Genomic DNA, 25,487 nt, shown 5'->3' with positions numbered 1-25,487 from the left:
TTTTCCATGATCAAACGATTCTCATTGGCTTCCCCTCCTCCGCTGAGGCGGTGCCTACCTCTTTCGCGCTCCCTTTTGGGTTGTGCTACCCTCAGGGGAACCAACCCCCAAAGCTCCGGGGAGACAGGGAGGCGTGTCCTCAAAACGAAAGTCCCATTGGCTTTACTGCCTGCGGAAGTGTGGGATGGTGCAGCCGCTCTTGTTGCTCATTGGTCCCGTGATTCCACGGGGTGGGACTTGGCTGGGCCTAAACTCTATCCGCTGTCCCAGACCGGTTTTCAGGGCAAAGCTGCCATGCGTTCCGGGGGCCGCGGGCGGCCCCGGCTACGGCTCGGGGAACGCGGCCTTTTGGAGCCACCCTCACTGCCCAAGCGCCGCCTGCTACCTCGGGCGCAGCTGTTGCCTCTGCTGCTGCTGGCGCTGGCGGTGGCCTCGGTGTTATACACCAGTTGGAGCGGCTGGCACCGCCAGTCTGAGGAGCTGCCGCTAGGCCGGGAGCTGCGGGTGAGGCCGGGAGGGGACGCGGGCACTGCGGGAGCCCTTATTTCCCGCCTCCCCTTCTCCGAGGTTTCAGGTTGACGTGACTTTATCTTTATCGGATTGCCCTAGCCGCAGGTGCCGCCGTCTCCGTCTTTAGAGCACATGCCTCTTTCCAACGGAATGAGGCTTCGGGCTTGTTCTGTAATAGCGGTTACCCCGTAAGAGGAAGGGTCTGGAGGAGTAACACTGGGAGTTCTGGGTTCTAATCCTAAAGTCATTTATTTGGAAGAGTCCCTTACTCTCGCTGGGCCTCGATTTCCCCCATCAAGATGGGGGTGGGCTGGGCCGGATGGGCTTGGGGGTACTTTCCCGAGTCTAGGATTTATCCTAGAAACCTCCGATGCTGGAGGCTGCGATTAGGAAGAGGAACTGGGGCTTCTTAGGGACGACAGCTCCCAGGGTAAGGTTGGAATGAGTGTTGCTTTCACGCTCTGCTCTTCTCTTCCCCACCTCCTTCCCAAGGGCCCGTCGATCGGAAGTCTCCCCGAAGCCGGGGTGCGGAGGGTGGTGGGGCAACTGGACCCTCACCGTCTCTGGAACAATTATCTGCGCCCCCTGCTGGTTGTGCGGACCCCCGGCAGCCCCGGCAATCTCCAAGTCAGAAAGGTAAGGGGCCCCACCTCCAACCCCTGACCCCGCAGCCCACCAAGGAAATAGGTATTCTGCCCAAGTGGCAGAGCTAGGGCTCTGGCTGGGCGTAATCTGACTCTAGAGTCCTATCCTGCTAACCACCAGACCATTGCCCTCTTTACTGCCCCCACCAAAATCTTACTATATGCTAAGCATCAGCAACAGCCGGATAAGGTGGGCACCAATCTGATCTTCATTGTGTAGATGGGGAAACTGAGGCGCAGAATAGTTAGGCATTTTGCCCAAATCCCACAGCTAATGAATGATATACCTAGGGTTTCAACCCAAATGGGTTGGCTCCAGAGCCGGTGTGGTAACATCTCTACATTGCCTCTCAGAAAGTATTGAGAGTCATTTGAACACTGCCTGAGTTCAAATCCACATCAGCCACTTGGAGTGTGACCTTAAACTAGTTTCTTAACTTCTCTGTGCCTCAGTTGCCTCATCTGCAGAATGGAACCATTGACAGTCCCCACTCCACAGGGTTCCTAGAACAAGGGCTTGGCACAGAGTGAGTGCTATGGAAGGGTGAGCTGTGGTTAGTCTTGGCATCAAGAGACAGGGTCACTCCATGCCTGGCACTTAGTAGGTACTCAGCAGAAGTGTATCAAGGGAACGATTAGACTAAAGTGAGATTTGTGAGTCAACCTGACTGCTCGGCATGGTTCAGGTCACATGGCCCTTCTTCCGACCTTCTCCCTAGTCCCCACCCACTCTCCCACCTCTCTCTTGCCACTAGTTCCTGGAGGCCACACTGCGGACCCTGACAGCAGGCTGGCATGTAGAACTGGACCCCTTCACAGCCTCAACACCCCTGGGGCCACTGCACTTCAGCAACGTGGTGGCCACGCTGGACCCAAGGGCTGCCCGTCACCTCACCCTTGCCTGCCATTACGACTCGAAGCTCTTCCCATCTGGGTCAGCCCCCTTTGTGGGGGCCACGGATTCGGCTGTGCCTTGCGCCCTCCTACTGGAGCTGGCCCAGGCCCTGGACCTGGAGCTGGCTAGAGCCAAGGAGCAGGTGAGGAGCCGGGGTAGGGTGGGGGTGGGTGAGTGGGGACTGCCTCTGCCTTGGTCCATAACAACACCATCCCGTGCTTGGTCTTGTCTTCCTCCGGTCCACAACACAGCCACAGGGTCTTTCCATTTCCTGAATGTCAGATCCTGTCCCTTCTCTCCCACAGCTCTCACCTTGTTCCACAAGTAAGCCAGAGCCCTTCTCTTAGCCGAGGTGTGCCCTCTCACCTCTCTGGTCTCCCCTCCCACCTCTCACCCCTCACTCACTCCACTCTAGCCTCCCACCTCCTCTGTGTACCTCAAGCCACACAATTCACTCCCACCCCAGGCATTTGCACTTGCTCTTTGCTCTGCCTAGAATGTGATTTTTCTCAGATATATTCCTGGCTGGCTGCCACCCTTCATTCAGATGTCCACTTTGATGTCACCTCCTCAAAGAGACCTTCCCAGCCACCCTAAAATAGCTCCCTGTCACTCTCCCATGCCTCATGGTGCTTTCTGTTGATTTGTTTATGTTTCCCCAACTAGAATAAGCTCCAGATAGCCAGGCCCTTCCTTGGCTGCGTTTATTTCCTGCTGTATCCTCTGGGCTGAGAATATTGCCTGGCATAAAGTAGGATGTCAATAAAAATGTATGGAGGGACTTCCCTGGTGGTCCAGTGGTTAGGACTCTGCGCTTCCAATGCAGGGGCATGGGTTCGATCCCTGGTCCGGGAACTAAGAGCCCACATGCTAAAACAACAACAACAAAAAGATAAAAACATCAACCCTGTGAGAAAAAATTTTTTAAAAAATGTATGGAATGAATGAACGGAAACACAGATCTCCTCACGCTCCTCCCCTGCTCAGATCCCTTCCATGGCTCAAACCCCAGTGCCCCTGTAACAAAGCCCAAGCTCCCTGGCCCTTGCTGACCCCTTGGGTCTCTACTCAAACCTCTTTGGCCCCTTCTTTGGCCCCAGTCCCGATTCATGTTGCTTCCTCGCCGGGGAACACTCTTCCCTCTGCTCCATTTTACCAGGCCAGCTCCTACTCAGCCTCCGTGCAAACATCCTTTCCGATAGACCTGACATGTTCCCTAGGCCAGATCAGGATGCTGTTGTTCTTGGAAGCATTTGCCCGACTGCATTTCATCGTTTGTATAATTATTTATTTGTGGGTCTGTCTCTTTTGCTACATGAACTTGAGGAATAACAATTACAATCAGAGCTAACCCTTGTTTAGTTACTATGTGCCAGGCGCTGTCCTAGGACCTGGGTTCGAATCCTACCCTATGATGAGGACTGGTATTAACCCCATTTCTACATAAGGAAGCCGGTGCTTTGAGAACTTAGTAACTTACCCACGACTGCTTGGCTACTGAGCAGCCCAGCCAGGATTTGAACGCAGGCAGTCTGGCTCCAAGTCTGTACTCTTGGCCACCGTGCTCTTCGAGCGACGAGACTTAGCTTGCCCTCGTCAGCTGTGCAAGCAGGCAGGAAATGTGTGTGCACTGAGGCTGAGGGCTGGCACTGCGCTGGCCCTGACCACTGGCCCTCACAGGCAGCCCCAGTGACCTTGCAGCTGCTCTTCTTGGACGGTGAAGAGGCACTGAAGGAGTGGGGACCCAAGGACTCGCTTTACGGCTCCCGGCACCTGGCCCAGCTCATGGAGTCTGCACCCCACAGCCCTGGCTTCACCAGGATCCAGGCTATTGTAAGACCAGGCCCCACTGGGTTCCGGTGAGGTGGGAAGCGGGTGACACGAGGCTGGCAGCATCCCGCCTGGCCTCTCCAGTCCTGGCCTCTCTCCCTAGGATCTCTTTATGCTTCTTGATCTCCTGGGAGCCCCCAACCCGACCTTCTACAGTCACTTTCCTCGCACGGCCCGCTGGTTCCATCGGCTGAGGAGCATCGGTAAGGAGGCAGGCACCCACCTGGGACGCTGGAGGGAGGCCAGGCACCTGTCCTCTAAGGGGTCATCCAGCCTTCCCTCTACCTCCCTAGTCTCTCTCTAAAGCACTAGGACAGAAACACAAAAAGACCCCACAGCAGTCAAATGAAGTGATTACAAACGGGGGCTCTGGGGTCAGATAGCCCTGGGTTCAAATTCTGGCTCTCTTTCTTACCAGCTGTGTGAGCTTGGGCAAGTGGCTTCCTCTCTCTGAGCCTCAATTTCCTATCTGTAAAATGGGCATGATGGTAATAATAGGGGTATCTACCTCTTTAGACTCAGAGGGATTAATTGAGACTAGGAACATCGTTGGCCTGCGGTAAGGGGTAACTAACATTCATCCTTGTTGGGACGATCAGTGCTTCACCCCCAGACCCCCTGCCCTCCTCTGATTTGTGAGCAGGGGAACCTTTGACCGTTGAGGGGCTGACCCTTGCTCTCTAATCCCCACCACCTCCAGAGAAGCGCCTGCACCGTCTGAACCTACTGCAGTCTCATCCTTGGGAAGTGATGTACTTCCAGCCCGGGGAGCCCCCTGGCTCTGTGGAAGACGACCACATCCCCTTCCTCCGCCGAGGTACTTGCAGTGGGGAGGAGTGGTGGGCAGGGGTCCCAGGGAGCCACAGATACGACCTGGCCCTGGCCCCTTCCCAGATTAGGGAAGGTGGCAAACTGCTTAACCTCTTTGTGCCTTGATTTCCTCATCTGTAAGGATGGGGATGATAACAGCCTCCACCTCATAGTTGTTGAGGGGATTGAATGTAAAGACCTTGGACCAGTGCCTGGCACTAGCGAGTGTTCAAGAAATGTTAGCTATTACTGGTTGTGCCTCAGTGATTGCAGTTTCTTCTAGTTCTTGCCTCTCAAGCCCTTGGCCACCCAGCATAATCACCTGAGCTTTGAAAAATGCCCAGTCACGTTTCAGGCCTGCTGAACCACAATCTGGGGCCTCTACATTATTTTTACAAAACTCCCAGGTGATTCTGATGCACAGCCAGGGTTGACGACATCTGGTAGACGGGTTCAAAACACAGGTTTTAGAATTGGATAGGTCTGGGTTCTACGATCTGCAGCTTACCATTGGTTGACCTAAGGCAAATTACTGAGCCTCTCTGTGGCCCCATTTCTTCTGGAAAAGGAAGAGATAGATACATACAAACACATACGTGTGTATGTATGCTTTTTTTTCTTCATATGGCAGTTTTATTTTTAATTTTTTGAGGAACCTTCATACTGTTTTCCATAGTGGCTACACCAAGTTTATGTTATGTATTCTTAATCACAGGGTTGGGAGGATTAGATGAGATTAGATATATAAAATGCCTTCTTACACGGTGCTTGGCATATACAGTAAGTGCTAAAAACTGCTTTTTAAATTTTTATTCTATAATTTACTCATTCAACAAATATGCATTTCTTACAATGCCTTTATTGATTCATTCACTGAATACTTCCCAAGGCAGGTACTGAGCCAGCTGTCAGGGATACAGTGACGGGCCATGATCCACCTGGCTCCTGTCTAGCAGGGGGACAGATATTTACCAAATCTGGACAAACAAAGAGTGAAACACTCTGAGGACAGGAACCCAATGCAGTGCAAGGGTTAGGAGCACACACTCTGGAGACATGTGGCCTGGGTTCAAATTCTGACTGTGCTCTTTACTAGAGGCAAGACCTTAGGCAAGTCACTCTGCCTGCCTCTGTGTCTCAGTGTCCACATCTGTAAAACAGGGGTATTATAGTACACCTTACATGATTATTGTAAGGATAAAATTGTGTGTGTTTATGGCCTTAGACTCGGGCCTGGAATAGAACATAAATGTTAACTATCAGTAAAGAAGAGAAAAAGAGCCTAATAATGTACACCCGGCGAGGAAGGTCAAAGACCTCCTTCCCTTCTTTCCATAATCCGTTAAGTTTTGAGTTTTTCTAATTTGCGTTATGAAAATAATATACTGGATGTATTTTTAAAACGGACATGTACCCTCACACACTGAAAATCATTGTTCAGAATTCTTCAAGTGCCACAACAGAGTATCTTCTGCTGCGGGGGACAAGGCAAGGTTCCCCAGACGTGGGCCTGGGCTCCTGGGTCAGTTGGGGGCCACGCACAAGCCTGAGCCTCCTCTCTGTCCTGCAGGGGTCCCCGTGCTCCACCTCATCTCCACACCCTTCCCCTCTGTCTGGCACACGTCCGATGACTCTGAGGCCAACCTGCACCCACCCACGGTACACAACCTGAGCCGCATCCTGGCCGTGTTCCTGGCTGAATACCTGGGGCTATAGCCTGCCTGGCGGACTCTGAGGGAGAAGCACCCAGCAGCAGATGTGACGAGGGCACCTGGAGCCGAGGAGCTCGGGCCAGGCCTGCTTGCGGTGTGCTGGCTTGTCCTTTTTTAACACCTTTGGCTCTGCTTGTGCTCTCAGTGGAAGACCCTCTTTCTTTATCTCAAGCTGCCACTCTTCAAAGACATGGAAGAGACAGACCACTGTGGTGTGAGAGCCAAAGGAATAAGAGCTTGGCCGCTGCCCTGAGGGAAACACTTGGGCTGCAGGTCTGCAGGGGCCAAATGCCGTTCTCCATTTTAGTCAGCAAACGGCATCTGGACCAGCAATACCCCTGACCAAATGAATTCTCTGTGGCTTATGTTTTTGTGGCAGTTCCTTCTCCAGAATGGCAGCCTTGCTACCGCATCAGTCCAAACCCAACTCCCACATGGATGTGCCATGGGGAGCCCACAGAAGATGTGCTCGTAAGCAGGGAACAGAGGAGATGGAAGCCAGTACTTGGGAACTCCAGATTCTGCCAGATCCAATGGCCAATAAACCAGTGTTTCTGCAAAATATATCCTGTAGAACTAGCATACATAGGTGTTGCATGAAAAGGGGGACCAAAGTGGGGTGAGACAACATTAAATGAGTTTCTTCATTTGCACAATGTGAATTTTCAAGAAAGAGAATGCAATGTTTCCCCAAAGTATTTCACCACGGAACCCCTTTATTGGGAAGCACCTCACAGAACCATGGTACCTCAGAAGATACTTTGGGAAACACTGGGTTTTGACAGTTTTGAGTGTACTTATGGTAGAAATGGGTCAACTAGTTACACCAAACCATCCTTTCCCTTTTGGCTGTGGGTACAGGAGTGGGAGATGGTGTGTGTAACTGCAAACTCTAGTGATGACCCAAGAGATTATTTCCCAGTCCTAATTTTCAGACCCAACTGGGGTGCTTATTAAAAAATGCGGGGAATTCCCTGGCGGTCCAGTGGTTAGGCCTCGGCACTCTCACTGCCGGGGCCCGGGTTCAACCCCTGGTCAGGGAACTAAGATCCCGCAAGGTGCGCAGCGAGGCAAATAAATAAATAAATAAAATGCAGACTCCCAGGTCCCACCTACTGCATCAGAACTTCAGAGAGGGGCTGGGACTCTGTAACAAGCACCTGAGGAAGTCTCATGATCAGCAAAACTTTGGGACATGCTGTCCTTAAAGATTCAAGTTTGGTTCATTCACAGCTCCCTAGCAAACCTAAAGGGCACCCAGACAGGAAGTCCCGTGTTGGGCTCCGTACCTGCTGATTTCGTGACTTTGATGGAGACCTGGTAGGCCACAGGGATGCCAGGCCAGGATGCAGGGTCAGAGAGTGAAGGTGAACAGCAGCCTCGCAAGCCAACTCAAGGCTGGCGAAGACTCGAGAGAACTCACGGGCCGAAGGACAACTGCGGTTCTCATTTTGCAAATGAGGTGTGGCCAGGGCTGAGAATTACAAACCGGTTATTAACAGAGCCCAGATGCTCACCCACAGCTGTGCTCCTATCCCCATGTCCTACCTCCCTTCCAAAAATCACCTGTGCTGGACCAACAGATTGTTGGTCAAAAGTAGCTCCTCCTGAGGCTTTTAACTGGCTGCAAGTCTGAGTGAGGTTTGGGCGGTGGGGACTAACAGCCTCTTAGCGGTGGAATTGGCAGAAGTTGAGTTCAGAAAGGAAATTGACAGATATCAACAGCCAGGGTGGCAGGAGGGTCTCAAATCACAAAGTTAGTTCCTGTTTGTTCATTTCTTGTGTGGCAGGCATGGTGCCAAGCACTCAAAAGTGCAGCACGTCCCCTTAGCCTCACAGCCATCCCAGAAGTAGGTGAAACCATCACCTCTGTTAGGGGAAGCAGTGTGTTCAGTGACGTCCTTGGCCCCTTGCCTCCCTGCAGGTCATCGTGCTGAGTGTACTACACGCCAGGTTCTGGGCAAGGCGCCTGGGCACATTTTCCACTTGAATCCAGGGTAAGGATCATGAGCCCCATTTTACAGATGAGGCTGCTGATGCTTGGCAAAGTGATGTTTCCCCCAGCTCCCATCTGTCCCCCAAACGTAGGCTCCCCCAGCTTCACACTATGAAGAGGCCATGAAGTGTCTTTGGTGAGCACAACTGTTGAACATTCTAGATGCAAGAGCTCACCTGTCAGTCTTTTGAGGAACTGTCAGTATTCTCATTTTTCAGATTAAGAAACTGAGCTTCAGAGAAATCAATTGCTGAAGATCACAGCTGGACACTTTCACTGCATGTGTCTAGGTATTCATTTCTTTTTATTTATCCCGCCTATGACTCACTGGGCATACCGGTCTTTTTACCAGTCTGGAATTTGCAATCATCGTGTCCTTAAATATTATCATTGCACCATTCTCTCTTCTGATTCTAGAACGCCAGTTAAATGTGTTAGACTTCCTCACTCTATCCTCCATAACCTTGCTTCCTATTTTCTTTCTTTTTTTCTTTTTTTGGTCTCTGTGCTACTTCAGACCTAGCTTTAGTTCAATAAATCTTTTTAAAAATTTATTTATTTGATTTATTTTATTTTTGGCTGCGTTGGGTCTTCGTTACTGCGTGTGGGCTTTCTCTAGTTGCAGCAAGCGAGGGCTACTCTTCGTTACGGTGCGCGGGCTTCTCATTGCAGTGGCTTCTCTTGTCGCAGAGCATGGGCTTAGGCGCGCAGGCTTCAGTAGTTGTGGCGCACGGGCTCTAGAGCGCAGGCTCAGTAGCTGGCACAGGCTTAGTTGCTCCGTGGCATGTGGGATCTTCCCAGATCAGGGCTTGAACCCATGTCCCCTGCATTGGCAGGCAAAGGATTCTTAACCACTGCACCACCAGGAAAGTCCCTCCCTCAGCATCTAAAACATCTTCTCTGCAGTGTTCTGGGTCAGCCTTACCTGAGCTTGTAGTTCGGTGGGATCCCACCTCCTATTAGATTCACCTTGGACAGGTTTTGACCTTGACTTCTGCCTGCTTGTCCCAGTAAGGCTACGAATAGGAAATCCAAGTTTGTTCACATCAGCAAATGCCCTCAGAGCAAAAGTGGCTTCAGGGCCCCATGGGCCTTTCCCTTAAATTTTTGGCTTAGTATATCCTTAACTGTATTTTATTGAATATTTGATGCTTTTCAGATTTTTTTTACTTCTGGTTTTCAGCAGGAGAGTCCAAATAATCTGGCCTTCCCGCTATAGGAAACCAAAAATCCCACAAAACCAAGCCAAGATTCAAACCCAGGTTTCTTTGATTCTAAAATCTAAGTATTTAATAACTGCTATGATATAGCCTAGTCTCTAGAAATTTTGATTCCTTGATAAGAATGTCAGAGACTGTTAGCCACCGCTCAATATCCATTTTTCCTTCTTCTTTTAGTAAATAATTATCTGAATATTTTAAAGCTTTAATTACAGGGATCTTTAGCAAGAGTTTTTTGTTGGGCATAATGCATCCAACTAAAGGATTGCATTTCCCAGTCTCCTCTGCAGCCCTTCCACGTGGCTAAAGTTCTGACCAGTAAGATGTGCACAGAAGTACACTGTGGTACTTCTGGGAGGCAAGGGACTTCCTTTCCTGCAAAATGGTGATGGGTGGAGTTCCAGCAGCCATCTTGGACCATGAGGATGAGGGCCACAGCCAAAGAATAATGGAATAGTGGGCCAGAAGGAGCCTGGGTTCCAGATGAATTCAGGTCCACCATACCTGCCAAACGCTGGGTTTCTAAAGAAATAAAAACTACCTTGTTTGAGCGTCTACTATTTTGAGGTTTTCGAATCCAAAACGACACAGATGAAGAGTCAAAAATAATCTCAGGCTAAGGGACTCGGCTAAGGATTCTTCTCGCAACTTTTTCCATTTCACCATGCACTGGCCCATGACTCCCTTCTCTCCCAAACCCCTTCCCTGAACAACACACAAACCAGTCTGGGCCCAGCCTTATAAATACTGATTTTATAGAAAGGACCAATTCAAAATTGGTCAGATGCCACACATTAGAAGCTTTCCAGAACCACAAGGATGAAAAACTAAAACCAAGACAAAACAACAAAAAAACAACAAAAACACATCTCAAACAGAACAAACAAAAATACCCCAGATCAAACTGCCTGAAGGTCAAGGTCTTGGTTGACCAAAGGCTTCTAAAGAAACACATGTGGATGGGGGGTGGAGAGACCCCAACACCTGAACAAGTACCCAGAGTAGAAGGAAAAACAACCCAGAAATTCAAAGCCACAGTCCCTGCCCACCGGCCCCCGACGCTGTCCAGAGCGAGGCAAAGGGCTTCACAGCTTTTTTGCAGGGGGGGAGGGGGGAGAGTCATGGCAATAGCTTAAATATTGGGAGGAGGAGAATTTTTACACTTCAACTTTTTTCTCCTCTTCCCCTTTAGGGGAAGTAGAGAGACTGGTAGCTTGAGGTTAAGGAGAAAACTGATTTTTATTGTTTTAATGGGGAAATGGCAGGCGGCCATGAAAACTGCCAAATGTGATCTCTGATCTGATGGCCCCAGTTCCTAAAGAGGAGGTGAGCCCTGGTGTAGTAGGTTAGGAAGGGTACCAACCCTGGGTGCTGCAGCCTCCTGGGGAAAAAATAAAACAGCTCCAGAGGGAAAGAACTGAGAGGAGGGAACGGAAGGGGGCCAGAATGGGGGAACCCTTAAGTAGTACCAAAATTAGCTGCCGTCTGCTCCCTGCTCGTAGGTCCCTGGGGTATGAAGAGTGGCAGGGAGGGCGCTGGGGCTGAATGGAGAAGAAATTGAGATGCTGATAAAAAAACACCCTACTTGAGGGTCTGAAGAGTAGAAAACCAGTAGGGGTCAATCAGAGTGCTTTCTTGGGTCATCCCCCTGAACACCATCGCAGTTCTGGAGGGGGATCAACGCTGCCTGGGCAGAGGGTATGGGCTGGTGACCCAGTCCTGACCCTCGGCTCCCAGGGGGAGGGGGTGGGGGTGGGCATGGTGGGCTCTTCCCCCCCCCTCCCCCGGCTTCACCTCCCCTCCTCCCGGCCAGCCCGGCCGCCCCCACCGCCTGGCCCATTGCAGGGCAACACCCAGTTGTTATCGTGCAGACCCAGGCGGCAGCCGGGCGTCTCGCGATCGGCTCGGCGGCAGCACATCCAGTAGGAACGTCCATAAGGCAGGTCGTGGTGGTAGGGCTTGGGGTGCCAGCGGCAGAGCGACACATCGCCCTTCTCGTATCTCTTGCGGCACTGCTTGCAAGGGTCATCGCGGTAGAGCGGGTCGCGGCTCCAGCGCGAGTCTGTGGCCCGCACGCCGAAAGCCTCAATGATGCCCTTGAAGTGGTGGCAGGTGCACTTGAGGGCCGCCAGGGCGCGCGTGGGCAGGAAGCTGAAGATCTTGACCAGCACGTGCTCAGGCAGCAGCAGCATGTACTGTCGCGGCTCCAGCAACCGCTGGATCTTGAAGCGGATTTCCAGGAAGTCGTGCGACACGTGCCGGTACAGGCGGCACAGGGAGGTGTCCACCGTCCCCTCAGCATCGTCCGGGCCGGGTGCAGTGGCAGGCGAGTCAGTTGGCGGTGGCTCGGGGGGCCCATCAGGTCCCCGGGACTGGAGGAAGAAGAGCTGGCCAGGCGGGGGTGGCTCCTCGGGGCTGACGGTCAGGCACACCGTCTCTTCCTTCACGTTTTTGGTGCCATCCTTGCCGAAGAAGATGCACTCATCCACCACCCCCGTCACCACCACATCCACATGGAAGCCTGACGCGCCACAGTCCCGGGCAGGGGGTGGAGGGGGGGCCGGGGGAGTGTCCTCGGGCCTGGCAGGGGCTGGGGTCTCACCCTCGCTGGCTTCATCCGCCCTAGCCAGCAGAAACTCCACATTGCTGGGGAGGGCATCCCGAGAGGGGCTGATGAGCTGGTACAGGTCGCAGGTGATCTTGTCCTTGGCCCGGGCCCCAGGACCCGGGCTGCCAGGGTAGGCACAACCCGGCCGGCCCCCGCTCCCGTTGGGCAAGCTGCCATCCGGTGCACGGGGCTCTCGGCTATTGGAGATCCGAAAGGCGATGCGCACCTCCCCAGGGCCTGGCCCGGGCCGCTCCTCCTTGCGGAGGCCTTTGGCTGGAGGGTTGTCCCGCTGAGCCTCGAAGTGGGCCACGGCCTCCGCCACACGGCTGCAGTCCCCGCCACCAGACCGCCGTTCGGACCCCAGCCCCTTGGCAGGCCCACCCTGTTCGGCCGACACATAGACCACAGGCGCTGGGGTGCTCGGGCGCGGGTAGCTCTGCAGGGCCAGGGCGGCCCGCTGTTCCACCAGGGCCACCATCTCGGCCACAGAGAGCAGGTCCACATCCTCACTGGCTGAGGCTGGGACCCCCTCAGCAGCAGGGGGCCCGTCTTGTCCCCCTGGGTCCGGAGGAGCCTTCGTAGGCTCAAGACAGCGCCTCCTCCGCTTGGCCTTGGAGCTGTCACTGCCCCAGTGCCCCTTGACCTTCATGGAGCTGGCCCGGCTGCCTCCACCGCACTGGTGGGCCACAAAGAAGGCCACCTTCTCCTTTGTATTCCCGGGCTTGATAACATACCACGTGTCCAGCAGGACTCGACCCTCGTCGCCGGCAGCCGCTGCTGAAAGGAGCGGGGCAGGCTGGGAGGCAGGAGCCTCCGTGGCCAAGGCTGGGGGTGTGTTTTCTGAGTGGGCAGGGCCATGGTCTGGCTCCGCCCCCCCACCTGGCTCAGGGCAGGCTGACGGCTTGAGGGCTGCGGAAGGCGGGCGCGGCTGGTTCTGGGAGTAGGTGCCAAAGGGCCGGGGGCACCACAGCTGGAAGGGAAGGAGGCCCCCTCGGTCCATTCTGGGGAATGGTGGCAGACAGGCGGGGGTTCACCACATCTCAGGACCTGAATGGCGGTGGGGGGCTCCACAGGCCACCTGGAGACAGGGAAGAGGAGGCTGGGGAGCTGGGGAACGGCCTGCCCTCCCAGTACCCCACTGACCTCAACATCTCCTGACCTGAGGGGACAGACCAAACTAGACCACTGAGATCCTGTTCCCGCCCCCCTGGCACAGGTGAGCAAATGGAAGGCTGCAGAGGGGATAGGACCTGCTCCTGTAAAACTCAGAGTGTGACCGGAGCTGGTTGTTTGCTCCAACCCTCCGCTGTCTCACAGCCTGACTGGTTTCACTCACGATCCAGAGGTCTCCTGCTGCCATAACTTTTTAAACAGAAATGAAAGTACCAACTGACAGCTCCTCCTTTTTCTATTTGCTCACCTAGTAACAAGTTCCTGAAAAGACAAGAATTCCCAGCCCTGCCCACAGCTACTGCGGCTTGAGCCCAGAGGAAGCAACAAGGTAGGCTGGGCAGGGGAAGAAAATCAGAGGTCGGAGACAGAGAGGTCCTTAAGAATTCAGCTCCTCACTTTGCTCGGGTCGTGAGGCTCTTGAAGGATCCCTTAAAGCTGTGTATCCTCAGCCAGAAAAATGCACACACTTGCACCAAGACTGTGCAGGTAATTCCCTTAAGCACAAACGCAGACCCCTGGGATGAGAAGGCCCTTCTAGTCTAGTTTCCTCAAGTTGCTCACAACTTGCTGAGTTTGAGGCTCAGAGTGGGGAAGGCTTACATAGTGTTAACACCAGGCCCTCGAACTTGTTTTCCAGACTTTTCAATTTAGGGCTTGCAATAGTGACCGTTTTATTTTGCAATGACTTTGTGCTTGACCTAATCTGGAAGCAATTTTGCTAATGACTCTGAAACGACCACGTTCCACTGCAGGACCAACAGTCTCAATCCCTCAGTCTCAATCCTTCCCTGGCCCATTTCCCTCCAGACATCTTGAAACCAAAATACCCTTCAGGGCTTCCCTGGTGGCCCAGTGGTTAAGAATCCGCCTGCCAATGCAGGGGACACGGGTTCGATCCCTGGTCTGGGAAGATCCTACATGCCGTGGAGCAACTAAGCCCGTGCGCCACAACTACTGAGCCTGCGTGCCACAACTACTGACCCCGCGTGCCTAGAGCCTGTGCTCTGCAACAAGACAAGCTACCACAACGAGAAGCCCGCACACTGCAATGAAGAGTAGCCCCCGCTCGCCGCAACTAGAGAAAGCCCACGTACAGCAACGAAGACCCAATGCAGCCAAAAATAAAAATTAAAAAAACAAAACAAACAAAAACAAAAACAACAAAATACCCTTCAAACATCAAAACTTCCACATGCTTACAGACTGGTAAAAGTAGTTTGCTGACTCCTGGTCAGACTATTTTGAGCCACAGGCCAAATGTGGCCCACTGCCTGCCTCTGCAAATATAAGTTTTATTGAAACATGTTCATTCGTTTATGATTGCTTTCATGCTATCATGGCAGAGTTGAGTAGTGGCAACAGAGAACATATGGCCTGCAAAGCCTAAAATACTCATTATCTGGCCCTTTATGGAAAAAGTTTGCTGACCTCTGCAGTATATATGGTCCCTCTAAATTCAGGCAATACCACAGACACCACTAAATCACCATTTACTTCATAACCCTGCAGACACCATTCAAGATCTAGACAGCCTCCAAACATCCACAGACCCCAGAAACAGAAAGTCCTAATCCTAAAAATCCTTGCCCCCCATAATCCCCAATCCCACCTACCCCAATACTTACAGCCCCTGCCGAAATGCCAGTTTCTTGCTTAAAACAACAACAACAACAACAAAAATGCCACACAGCCCCTAAAACCTACAGAAGGCTAAGTTTACCAACCACCAACACATCTAAAATGTCCAGGAATAGAAGCTACCACATCAAAGGCCATTCACTCTCTATAGATGCAAATGAATCCTGACTAACATATCCAGACCCTCTCAAATCCTGCTTTAAACTTCCAAACCTAAAAATATCCCCTCCAGCACAGAAAGCCTCAATCTCAACGAACCCCTCACAGATTCCCATGCCTAACCAAGAACTCGAACACACACAGCAATTTCCCAACCTCACAGATGACCTGAAAGACCAGTTTCCTGAAATCCTATACTCACCTCAAACTCTTTCTAAACCTCCACATGTATTCCCTAATTCCACAGAAGCCCCCCAACCGCAAAACAATTCACTAAAGCATAAAATCTCCGTAACACATAAAACTAATCCCAAACCAGGTATTTCTCAAAAGCCAAAAGAACCTCCAAAATACTCCCAAAGAAACCTTACAAAATGTTAATAAGCAGACATGAGCTTATGGCATGCTCGCTGGCAGTTTTACTGGGTACTGTTCTAACAACTCCTGCTAATCCTCCCCCGTCCCTAGGAAGCAGGTAGTGTTATCAGTCCCTGTTTCCAGATGAGGCACAGAAAGGTTAAATCCCGTGTCCGGAGACAATCAGGTAGGAAGTCGGGAGAGCCGAAAGCCCACGCATTCTGGGTCCAGAATTGGTACTCTTGGACTCTTTTCTTTGCTTCTCAGTCTCTCCGTGGCTCCCCAAATCCTATACCCACCAAACACCCCAATCCACACGGGAGATCCCCTACAACACAACCGAACCTTCCACACTACAACAGAACGGAAACCAGAATCCCAAGGTGCCCCCTAAACTCAAGGGAACCCCAAAGTATCCCCACACGCAAGCAAGAATATCCCCAAGCCCCCAAATATAGCCTCCCCGGAATCCGCCAACCCCTGGGGCTACCCTCGAAACCGAGACACGCCCCCAAAGCGCCCCCACCGGCCAGCCCCGCCCCCTACGGCGGGAGAAAGTGGCTGCACACACGCGTGCGCACGAGTGGGAAGAGGGCCCGCCCCGCCCCCTCGCTCCTTCCCTCCGGCTGTCGCGCGGGCGGGTACCCAACTAGTTTCCCTCCGCCTCTTTGTTGACAGACGCGCGCGTGAGGCCCCCAGCCAATGAGCGGCGGCCGTTCGGGGCTATGCCCATATAAGGAAGGCCTTGGCGAAGGGGCCCAACTTCGAAGAGGGAGGAGTAGGCAAGAGGTGACGAAGGGGGGTGTGGAAACAGCCGAGTGCAAGAGAGCGTGGAACAACTCCCAACTTCCTGCTAAACGGAGGGACAAGGCCAGGACCGAGGCCACGGCATTCAAGGAGAGGTTTATTACGACGTTTCCTCTAAACAGGAGCCTTGATTGACAGTTGAGATTTAAAGGCCCAAGCAGTTTAGGGATTGAGACTCCAGGGCGGAAGGAAGGGGGTCTAAAAGTGCCTAGCTTTGGTAGGGAGCCCTGGGGGGCTAGATTTCCTGCGGGGGAAACTGGGCAGCGGGATCACCTAACCCTGAAAAACAAATGGGCAGAACCCTGCGATGGCTCCCGCGGCACTGAGTCTAAGCCTCTGGGCCTGGCATTCAAGGCTCAGGCCTTGTGGCCAAAAGGACCTCTCTGGCCAGCCCTTCCAACCAGGCGCCGCAAATCTGACTCTGAGTTGGTACAATAAAAGACTATGAAATACCTCAATAATGTTTTTTTAATATTGATTACCTGTTAAAATGATACTATTTAGGATATAATTGAGTTAAAATACTTAAAATTAACTTCTCTCCTTCCTTTGACTTTTTAAATGTGGCTACTAGAAGATTTTAAATTGCACGTAAGGCTCACTTTATATTTCTCTTGAACAGCACTGGACTAGATCCTTTCAGTGCCAGGCGGACTCAAGAGACACTCAAAGGTGGCCCCACTGCAGGCATCTGTCCATCCCCACCACCCTGCCTACTACCAACCATCCCACACATCAGAGCCAGAAGGGTCTTCTAAAAGTATAAACCTGACCTTGTCCCTACCCTTCTCAGAACCTACCATAACTCCCCAGTGCCCTTGGGAAAAAGCCCAGATACCCCACTGGTCCAGCCTCGTCCTTCCCCACTCTTCCACACCCCCAGTGGACCCAGGTAAGCACATGATCTGGCATACAGAGTAGTTAGGATACTGGGGCCCTGTCTGATCCTCGATAGGAGCTGTTATCTCCATTGTATAGATGAAGAAATTGAGGCAGGACAGGTTGCCTAACTAGCCCAAGGTCACACATAACTGGTGTGACTTCGAGTAGGGGTATGAACCCAGGGAATCTGATTCTAGATTGCTGTGCTCTATTGTTTAATTATATATTCTCTGGGGTCTCAGCTCAGCCATCCCCTGCTCCAGGAAGCTAACCTCCCAGGCTGGGTCAGGCTCCACCTCTGGGCTCCCACACTGGCCTCCTTGATATCTATTTCTCAGAGTCAGCAAGCTCTTTCCTTCCATGGTCTTCGCATCTGCTGTTTCCTCTGACTGGAATGCTTTGTCCCCAGATCTCCACATGGTTCAATCCCTTCTATCATTTGGGTCTTTGCTCAAATGTAACTTTAATGGGCCTGTATCTTTAACAGAGAGGCCTTCCCCGAGCTCCCTTCCTGGAAACCTCCCAAATGCCCATAGGGGGACCTCTGGGTTCCCAAGTCCCAGCCCTGCCCACTCTTGAGTCATCACTGTCTAGAGATGGATCTGTCTCCTCCACTGGAGAGTGAACCCCCGGGAGGAGAGGAGGGAGGAAGGGTCAGAGGTATCATGCTCATCATGGTGACCCCAGCAACACTGCCCAGCATGGGACTGAATGGATCAAAGCTCCTTTTCCAGAGGCTCCATGTCGTAAACCCCATGAAGGCTGACAGTGTAAATTCTGTTTCACACCCAAGTATTCTATCTGTGTCCGAGGTCACTGGGGCAGAATTTTCTAACTTCCACACACTGAGCCCAGCACAAAGCCCTACGCTAAGACAGCTTTTAGAGAATGCTCCGTGAAGCTCCATTTATTGTAAAACATCAGAAGCCAGAAAGACTGAAAATAAAAAGATGGGAAAAGACGGACCAGGCAAATATGAACCAAGAGTCAAGGAGAGGAGTGACATTGCTGTTTAAAAAAACAGTAACGACTGACAAAAGCAAAAGGTATTATCAGGGACAAAGATGGTGACAAAACAAACTGACCCATTATACACAAAAGTTCTCAACATACGTGCTCCTAATACTATGGCCTCAAAATATACAAAGCAAAAAACAACAGAATGACACACAGTTTGGCAAATCCACAAATGTAATGGGACACCTTAATATATCTCTCCATAAGACATTGGTTGAAAAGATAAAATCAGTAAGGACCTGAACCCCACAACCAGCACCCTTGCTGGAATGCCCCCGACAATTAGAGAATCCAGTTTTATATCCCTCATCTGACATTCAGAGGTCCTCCCGTGTGCTGGCCCTGGGTTGGATGCTGGGGATACAGAGATGACACTGAGTTCACCAGAAAGAGCTCATGGGAAAGGGGGCAGACATCCAAATAAACAATCATGGCCAACATGAATATATTACAGAGCAAATGATCACAACAGCAGTTAACACTGGAGCACTCACCGTGAGCCAGGCTTTGCTGTGAGTACTTTACAAATATTAACTCATTTAATTCTCACATCATCTTACTATTTTTCATCTCGTTTCAGGGATTAGGAAGTGGAGGCACAGAAGGGCTAAGTAATTGCTGTCGGACGCAGCTCTGTGGCTGAGCTTTGACTCCAAGAGTCTGGCTGACTCCAGAGTGCAAGCAGCTCATTCATTGAGTATACGGAGCACTTTTCCTGGATCATCTTGTTCCTGGATCATCTTGTTCAGTCCACAAGGCCTTTGCACTCTCTGTTCCCTATGCCTAGAATACTCTTCCCCAGGTATTCACAGGGCTCACCCCCTCCTCAGATCACCTTCATGGGACCTTCCTTTTTTTTTTTTTTACCTTATTTTATTGAAGTATAGTTGATTTACAATGTTGTGTTAATTTCTACTGTACAGCAAAGTGATCCAGTTATACATATATACATATTCTTTTTTCATATTCTTTTCCATTATGGTTGATCACAGGATATTGAATAGAGTTCCCTGTGCTATACAGTAGGACCTTATTGTTCACAAGACCCTCCTTGATTGAAAACTGCAGCCCCTGCCACAGACAGACATACACACTCTCCTTCCCTGATTTACTTTTCTCTTTTAGCATGTGTTACTATCTAATACACTATAAAGTTCATAAAGTTTATTGTCCGCTCCCCTCACTAAAATGAAAGCTCCCCCAAGGCTGATACTTTTGCCTAGTTTTTTTTTCACTGCTGTGTCGCCAGCTTTTAGAACAGCGCCAAGCGGTTGGCTACCATTCGTGTGGTCCCCAGAGCGGCAGCCGCTGGGAGTGTGTTAGAAATGCAGTCTTGGGCTCTGCCCTACACCCACTGAATCAGAATGTGCACTTCAACAAGCTCTCTGGGGGATTGCAAGCACAATTAAGTGTGAGAAGCAACGCCCAAGCACATCACAGGTGTGCAGTGCACATTTGTTTGAACAAACCCCTAACACTGCCATACTGTCTGCCTTCTGCACAGTTGCTACTGGGGACCTCTTGTGAAAAACTAGCTGGTCCAGCCGAGTCCACCGGTGGAAATCCTGCGCCCAGGACCAAGGTAGGATGCCACCTCCTCCAGGCGCTGTGCTGGTGCCATCCTAAGCTACACAGGATCTCTTCCTCCTCAGGCCTCCTCTGGCAGCACCTGTCACCTGCCCTTGCTGAATGACAATGACCTGGGTGAGGGCCTCTCTCCCCTTCATCCTCTGGATTTCCGGAAGGCTGGGACCTCTCCTCAAAGGTACAGCTGCTCCAGCCTCCGCACGTGGCTCCCTGGCCTGGTTTAGCATTTCCGGCTCCATCCTTTCCATGGTAGCCAGAGACAGCTTTCCAAACACAAATCAGACCACAGCACTCCCCTGTTTAAAATTCTTCCATGAGAGGTGCAAGTTGGCAAAACAACATGAACAAACAAACAAACAAAACATGCCCAGGAACCGTTTCTCAGAAAGCTACTGGAGGATTTGCTTCACCACAGGAAGGAATAAACCAAGAAAAAGGAAGCTATCAGATCAAAGAAATAAGATCTAGCCCAGAAAAAGGCAAAAGGAAGGAATCCCCAGATGAAGGTAAAGGGAGCTCCAAGGAGGACAGCTGTGCAGCATGTGGAGGGAGAACCTGCTTCTGGCAATGCACAGAGAAAGGAGAAAGGCTGACAGTTAACAAGCTGAGCCTGCGACTTGAGAAGCTGGAAACAGTAGCAACCACAGAATAAGCCAAAGAAGGAAGGAAAGGATAAAAAGCAGATGCCTGACTCCCCCACGCTGAGTCAGGGGATACCCCTCCCCCCACCTTGGGGTGCCTCCATCCCATGGTCCAGGAGGTCAGGGTCGTGCCAGCAAAGGACTGGGCACAGAGTGGTGCCCAGGGAACGCACTTGCCCACTGCCAAACAGGCATCGGTGGCAGGACCCCGGGGCTCTGCTCCTGGCCCTGCTCTTTCTATCCTCCACTGTCTCTACCCCGTCACCCCCACTACTACTTTGCCCGCAACCCTGATCCATCCATGTCCCGTTATTGGCTTTGTGGACTCGGGGTCTGCTGGTCTCTCTCCCCCTCTCAAATTTCCCTTTCTGACTAACAGCTGATGGTAGGAATCACCCGAATCCTCAGGAGCTAGAGATCCAGGGTGCAGACAGAATCCAGACAGGGCCTCCGAGCACCCCAGCTTTCCCACTTCTCGGGGTGTGACCGTAGGCAGGGTTTTTATCCCTCTGTGCCTTGGTTTCCCCCACTGAAAAATACAGATAATCACAGTACCCACCCATGGGTTGGTGCTGATTCACTGAGACCAACCCAGTAGAGCGCTCACTGCCAGCGAGGCACCAAGGAGAGGTTCAATACAAAGGCACCAGGATTATTAAGAAAAGGTGAGACAGAGAATTCCCTGGCAGTCCAGTGGTTAGGACTCCCCGCTTCCATTGCACGGGACACAGGTTCAATCCCTGGTCGGGGAACTAAGATCCCGCAAGCTGCACAGTGCAGCCAAAAAAAAAGTGAGACTGCTGAAGGGTTATCACTGATGGAGCCAAAGACATCTCTCTTTATTTCACACTCTGAAATGAAACCGATCCTTGTCCCCCACAATAATCAAAATATGGCCATGCCTTTCTTACTGTTGGGTATTGGGTCTCACCTAGTAATTACACAGAATTTACAGAGCAGCTACTGGGTGCCAGACACTGTTCCAGGCATCGGGGACATGCAGGGCACAGGAGACAGAATTCCTTGTCCTTACGGATTGGAGAGAGGGCACAAGGAATAGGTAGTAATTTTCAAGGTGCTACAGGGAAACAAATATACCAAGTGAGAGGGATGAGGAGTGTAAAGCGGGGGTTATGATCTTAACTGAGGCGTCAGGAGCAGGTGACAAGCCAAGTCTTTGAGAAAACCTGTGCTTTTAGGAATAACGCAGCTTTACCGGAGCCGCTAGATATATACCATTCGCAATGATAAAAAAAAATCATTTTGTATGAGTAAGCTTCAGATAAGCACAGGCTGAAAACACACTTAAGATTTGAAGAAAAGGCAAAATAACTTGGAAAGGAGAAACATTTTCTAAGAGAAACAAATAAAGGGGGAAAAAGGTGTCACATCACCCCGGGGCACCCAGATGTGACAAACTGGTACAGGGAAAAGTAAGAGGTTGGCAACTTTTCCCCAAACTAACAGGAGACGTGGAGACAAAAATGTACCTGATACAGGCCCTGGCACATAGTAGGTGCTCTATCAACATGGTGGACTACTCAAGGGATGAACCCCCATTTTCCAGAAGAGGAAACTGAGGTCCAGAGGGGTTAAGTGACTTGTCCAAAGTCACATAGCTGGTGGGTGATGGAGCCAGGATTAAAATCTGGGTGTTCTGGTTCCGGAGCACATGTTCAATAAATTTTTCTTGAAAGAATAAAATTAATCAAAATACTTCACACTTATTAAGAGCTTAATATGCACTAGGCGTTTTATACATGTGACCTCATCAACTGCTTACAAGAGCCTGACGGCTGGAATGTGGCCCCATTTTACATATGAGAAAACTGAGGCCCAGAGGGGGAAAGCAACTTGGCCAAGGACACACAGCAGCAGAGGTGCGGGACAGGACCGTGGTCCTATCTGACGCTGATGCTATTAACCATAAGCTTTCCTATCAGGGTCAGAAAATTTATGGGGTAAACTCCGTAAGCCTCAAGACAAATGAACCAAACTGTTTCAAAATGACTGACAAAGTTGCCAAACTGCCCAGTGAGGTCCTAATGACCAAAAAGTTGGGAGAAAAAAAGCACACAGTTGTTAGAAATATTTCATATTCACAGAAATACCTGCAGTTGGGCCAGGCTGGGCATTGGCAAGTGAAATATTTATATTTGGCTGGGGCTAGGAATGGGAATGGGGACAGACTGACTTTCTGAGCACCCCCTCGGGGAGTCACCCTTGGGCTTGGGTGCCCAGGGGTAGAGGGTGGGTAACTACAAGAGTCAGGATATGGGAGGAACCTGGGAGAGAAAGGAAAGGCAGCCTGGCTGATGTCTCCCTCACTGGTCCTTCTCTACTGCCCTCTCTCAGGTCTGTGTTTCCCATTCCCATTCCAAAAAAACGACAACTCAGGTGTATAAAGCACTTACTCCAAGCACTTCACGTGCTTACCTGCCCGAACCCTCTAACCTTCCTAGGGGTTCTGATCCCATTTTATAATTGAGGAGAGGCCAAAAGACTTGCCCAAGGTCACACAGCAAGTAAATGGCAGAACTAAAATTCAAACTGAGGACTGCTTCAGTTCTCAAGTCTCTGCCCTACTCATGACATCGTACGTCAGTACAAGGAGAGGGGACTAAATTACAGTGGGGAGAGCACAGATTCTGAGCCAGGATGTCTAGGTTGGAATCCTGAGTCTATCGTTTAATGCTGGATGACCTTGGGAAAGTTGCTGAACCTCTCTGTGCCTCTGCTTCCTTTCTGTAGAATGGAGAAAACAACAGAACCTACAACTTAGGGGTGTTGTCAGAATTAAAGGACTTAATACATACAAGTAGCTAAGAACAGGGCCAGGCACTTCCTAAACAATAAGTGTTAGCTGGAATCGACTGTGGGGAAGCGCCCCCTCCCGCCCCCGCATGTTTCTGAGCTGGGGTGTGCCCAGCTCAGTGCCAGGGTTTGAGATAACGCCCCTGGGGCTGGACTAAAAAGAAGGGAATACATTAGCACCTGTGACCCAGTCACATTCCTGGGGTGGGGAACTTCCCACCAACAGCTCTTAGACTACGGACTTACCCCGAGCCGGGATGACGATCTTAGGAAGCCTCCTCTCTTCTCAGTGGCATGTTGTTCCCACAATAGATAAGGGCACTGAGTTTCAGAGAGGGGACACTTGCCCAGGTCACAAAGGAGTAGCAGAAGAAAAGATCTGAATGCTGGAATGTCCATACACATAATCCGCTACCCTTTTCTAATTCCATTGGAGAAACGAGAGTGCAAAAGGCCGTCTTTATGGCCCCTGCTGGCCATATTATCCTACAGTTCTGTGACTGTCCAGTTTATCGGGAGTCTCTGGCTGGACTAAGCAAACTATCGCTACAGGCAGGCCCCTCATCTCATGCTCCGCACTCCACCCACAGTTCTGTATCCTAACCTACACACCACTCTATCACTGATTTCTCTCTTCCACCATCTCAGCTTGCCCTCCTGTCCCCAATCCGATCCAGAAGCTCCAACCCACCGCATCCACAGCTGGCCTTTCCCTCGGAGCCTCCAGACCCCCTCATTCATCTAGCACTGACTCCCATGCCTTTCCACATCCCCTACGCCAAACCCCTCGAAATTGCCCCCTTCAGGGCCTCTGCCAGGACGCCCAGCCCCTTCTCCAACTCGGGACTCATTTCCCCAGCTCTGAGCTCCCTCACAATCAATCCCAAAGCTCGACTCTCTCCCCACCTTCAAGACCCATCCCCAGCCCCCATTCTTCTACTATTCCCTCCGGCTCCCATTTCTCCCAATCCCCTCCCCCAAGCGATCTCCCCTCACCCAGTCCCTTCTTTAGCCCCTGCCTCTTCCCTCTCGCCACAGGGTCCCGAACCCCCGCCCGGGTTCTCAAGCGCCCCCGGCCCCGTCTCGGGGTTCTCACCATCTCCCCGCGCTGCAGCTCCCTCGGCTACGCGGGTTTCCCCCACTCGCTCCTCTCCAGTCTCCCCTTCCGGGTTCCCGCCCCGAAGCCCTCTGGGAATTGGAGTCCGGGCGGCCACGGACTACAACTCCCAGAAGGCAGCACGGTCAAGCTTGGAGGTGGGGAAGGAAGCAAACTGGGCGGGCTGAGGAAAAGAACGACTCTAACTCCCAGGCGGTAGAGAGGGGGCCTGACAGCGCAGGCGCACAGAGCGCCCCCGCCAGGCGCGCTGGGAGTTGGAGTGCAACCTCCTCCATTTTGGCCCGGGGCCCTTGGAAAAGGGGTTGAGAAAACTGCAAAGGGGCAGTTTTTGTGAGGGGTGGAGAGGTGGGAAAAGCAAGTTTACCGATTTACTTAAGCTGATTAACATAATAATTAACAGTGCCTAGTACTTTCTCAAACACTTTCCCATCCATTTTTCCCCCTGGTTTTCTTACCACCACCTCCTAATTTACAAATAAGGAAATTAGCCTTAAGCTTTAGGAGGGAGGATAGCTCCATGCACTAGAAATTTGTACATATCATAGTTAGAAGATTCACGAAGACAGGCACCTTTTTGTATCTTGTTCAAGCACACAGAAGAGTGTAAATAAATGTTGAGTAAATATCTATTGTATGTTAATTATATGCCAGACACTCTGCACAGAACCCAAGAATTATCCCAAATTTATAAAAACTAAGGCAGAAAGAGATTGAGATTCTTCTCCAGGGCAACACAGCAATAAAGTGATATGAACTGAAATGTGTTGGACTCCAGGGCCTCTGCTCTCCACTAGGTTGCTAGATCGTCTCCCCTTAAGCTATATTTTCCTGTCCATCCTCCTCACGGGCCATGAGAGTGAACTTTCTAAAATGGAAAGTTTGCTATATTAAGGAACATAACTTCATGAGGGGAACTGCTATTAAGGCTCGATTCCAATGGCCCTCCTCTGAATCTTTTCTCAATTTATCTCTCTTTAATGCGACTGTGCCTCACTAGATTCTCACGGTCTGTGAGCCTTCCCAACTGCACTGGGAAGACTTTGGCTAAATTCCCAACTTGTAGCATAGCG

General features: G+C 51.3%; 3 protein-coding genes across 5 annotated transcripts in view; 1 reads left to right on the top strand and 2 right to left on the bottom strand.

Moving 5' to 3' along the window:
- The window catches only part of SNRPD2 (small nuclear ribonucleoprotein D2 polypeptide), a 30,453-nt gene extending 5,979 nt beyond the window's left edge, over window positions 1–24,474 (bottom strand). Inside the window, exons 1-2 of one of the 2 annotated variants that reach the window (XM_060130719.1) lie at window positions 24,399–24,459; window positions 23,547–23,606 (exon numbers count right to left, since the gene is read on the bottom strand). The gene's annotated coding sequence lies outside the window, so the exon portion shown is untranslated. Of the gene's footprint in view, window positions 1–23,546; window positions 23,607–24,396 lie in introns of both variants that reach the window. The other variant, XM_060130720.1, reaches the window with a different exon arrangement.
- Window positions 260–8,949, top strand: QPCTL (glutaminyl-peptide cyclotransferase like). Of its 2 annotated transcripts, none has more exons than XM_060130716.1 (7): window positions 260–504; window positions 1,003–1,146; window positions 1,910–2,191; window positions 3,730–3,882; window positions 3,983–4,082; window positions 4,580–4,696; window positions 8,326–8,949. In XM_060130716.1, the coding sequence occupies exons 1-7, from the start codon at window positions 295–297 to the stop codon at window positions 8,400–8,402; spliced, it is 1,083 nt and encodes a 360-aa protein (XP_059986699.1). In that variant the 5' UTR covers window positions 260–294; the 3' UTR covers window positions 8,403–8,949. The 2 variants fall into 2 exon arrangements, with proteins under 2 accessions (XP_059986699.1, XP_059986698.1); XM_060130715.1 differs by having other exon boundaries at window positions 262–504; window positions 6,260–8,949.
- FBXO46 (F-box protein 46) lies at window positions 10,350–24,486 on the bottom strand. The gene is made up of 3 exons (XM_060130710.1): window positions 24,397–24,486; window positions 23,547–23,721; window positions 10,350–13,303 (listed from the first exon to the last, which is right to left on the bottom strand). Exon 3 carries the CDS (start codon window positions 13,223–13,225, stop codon window positions 11,408–11,410), a length of 1,818 nt encoding a protein of 605 aa, XP_059986693.1. The 5' UTR covers window positions 13,226–13,303; window positions 23,547–23,721; window positions 24,397–24,486; the 3' UTR covers window positions 10,350–11,407.
- Between the last annotated feature and the right edge of the window lie 1,001 nt (window positions 24,487–25,487).

This window comes from Lagenorhynchus albirostris, chromosome 19, assembly GCF_949774975.1.
Source record: "Lagenorhynchus albirostris chromosome 19, mLagAlb1.1, whole genome shotgun sequence".
Taxonomy (NCBI): Eukaryota; Metazoa; Chordata; class Mammalia; order Artiodactyla; family Delphinidae; genus Lagenorhynchus; species Lagenorhynchus albirostris.
Note: the sequence above shows the minus strand (reverse complement) of the source record. Positions and strands in the feature narration are given on the sequence as shown.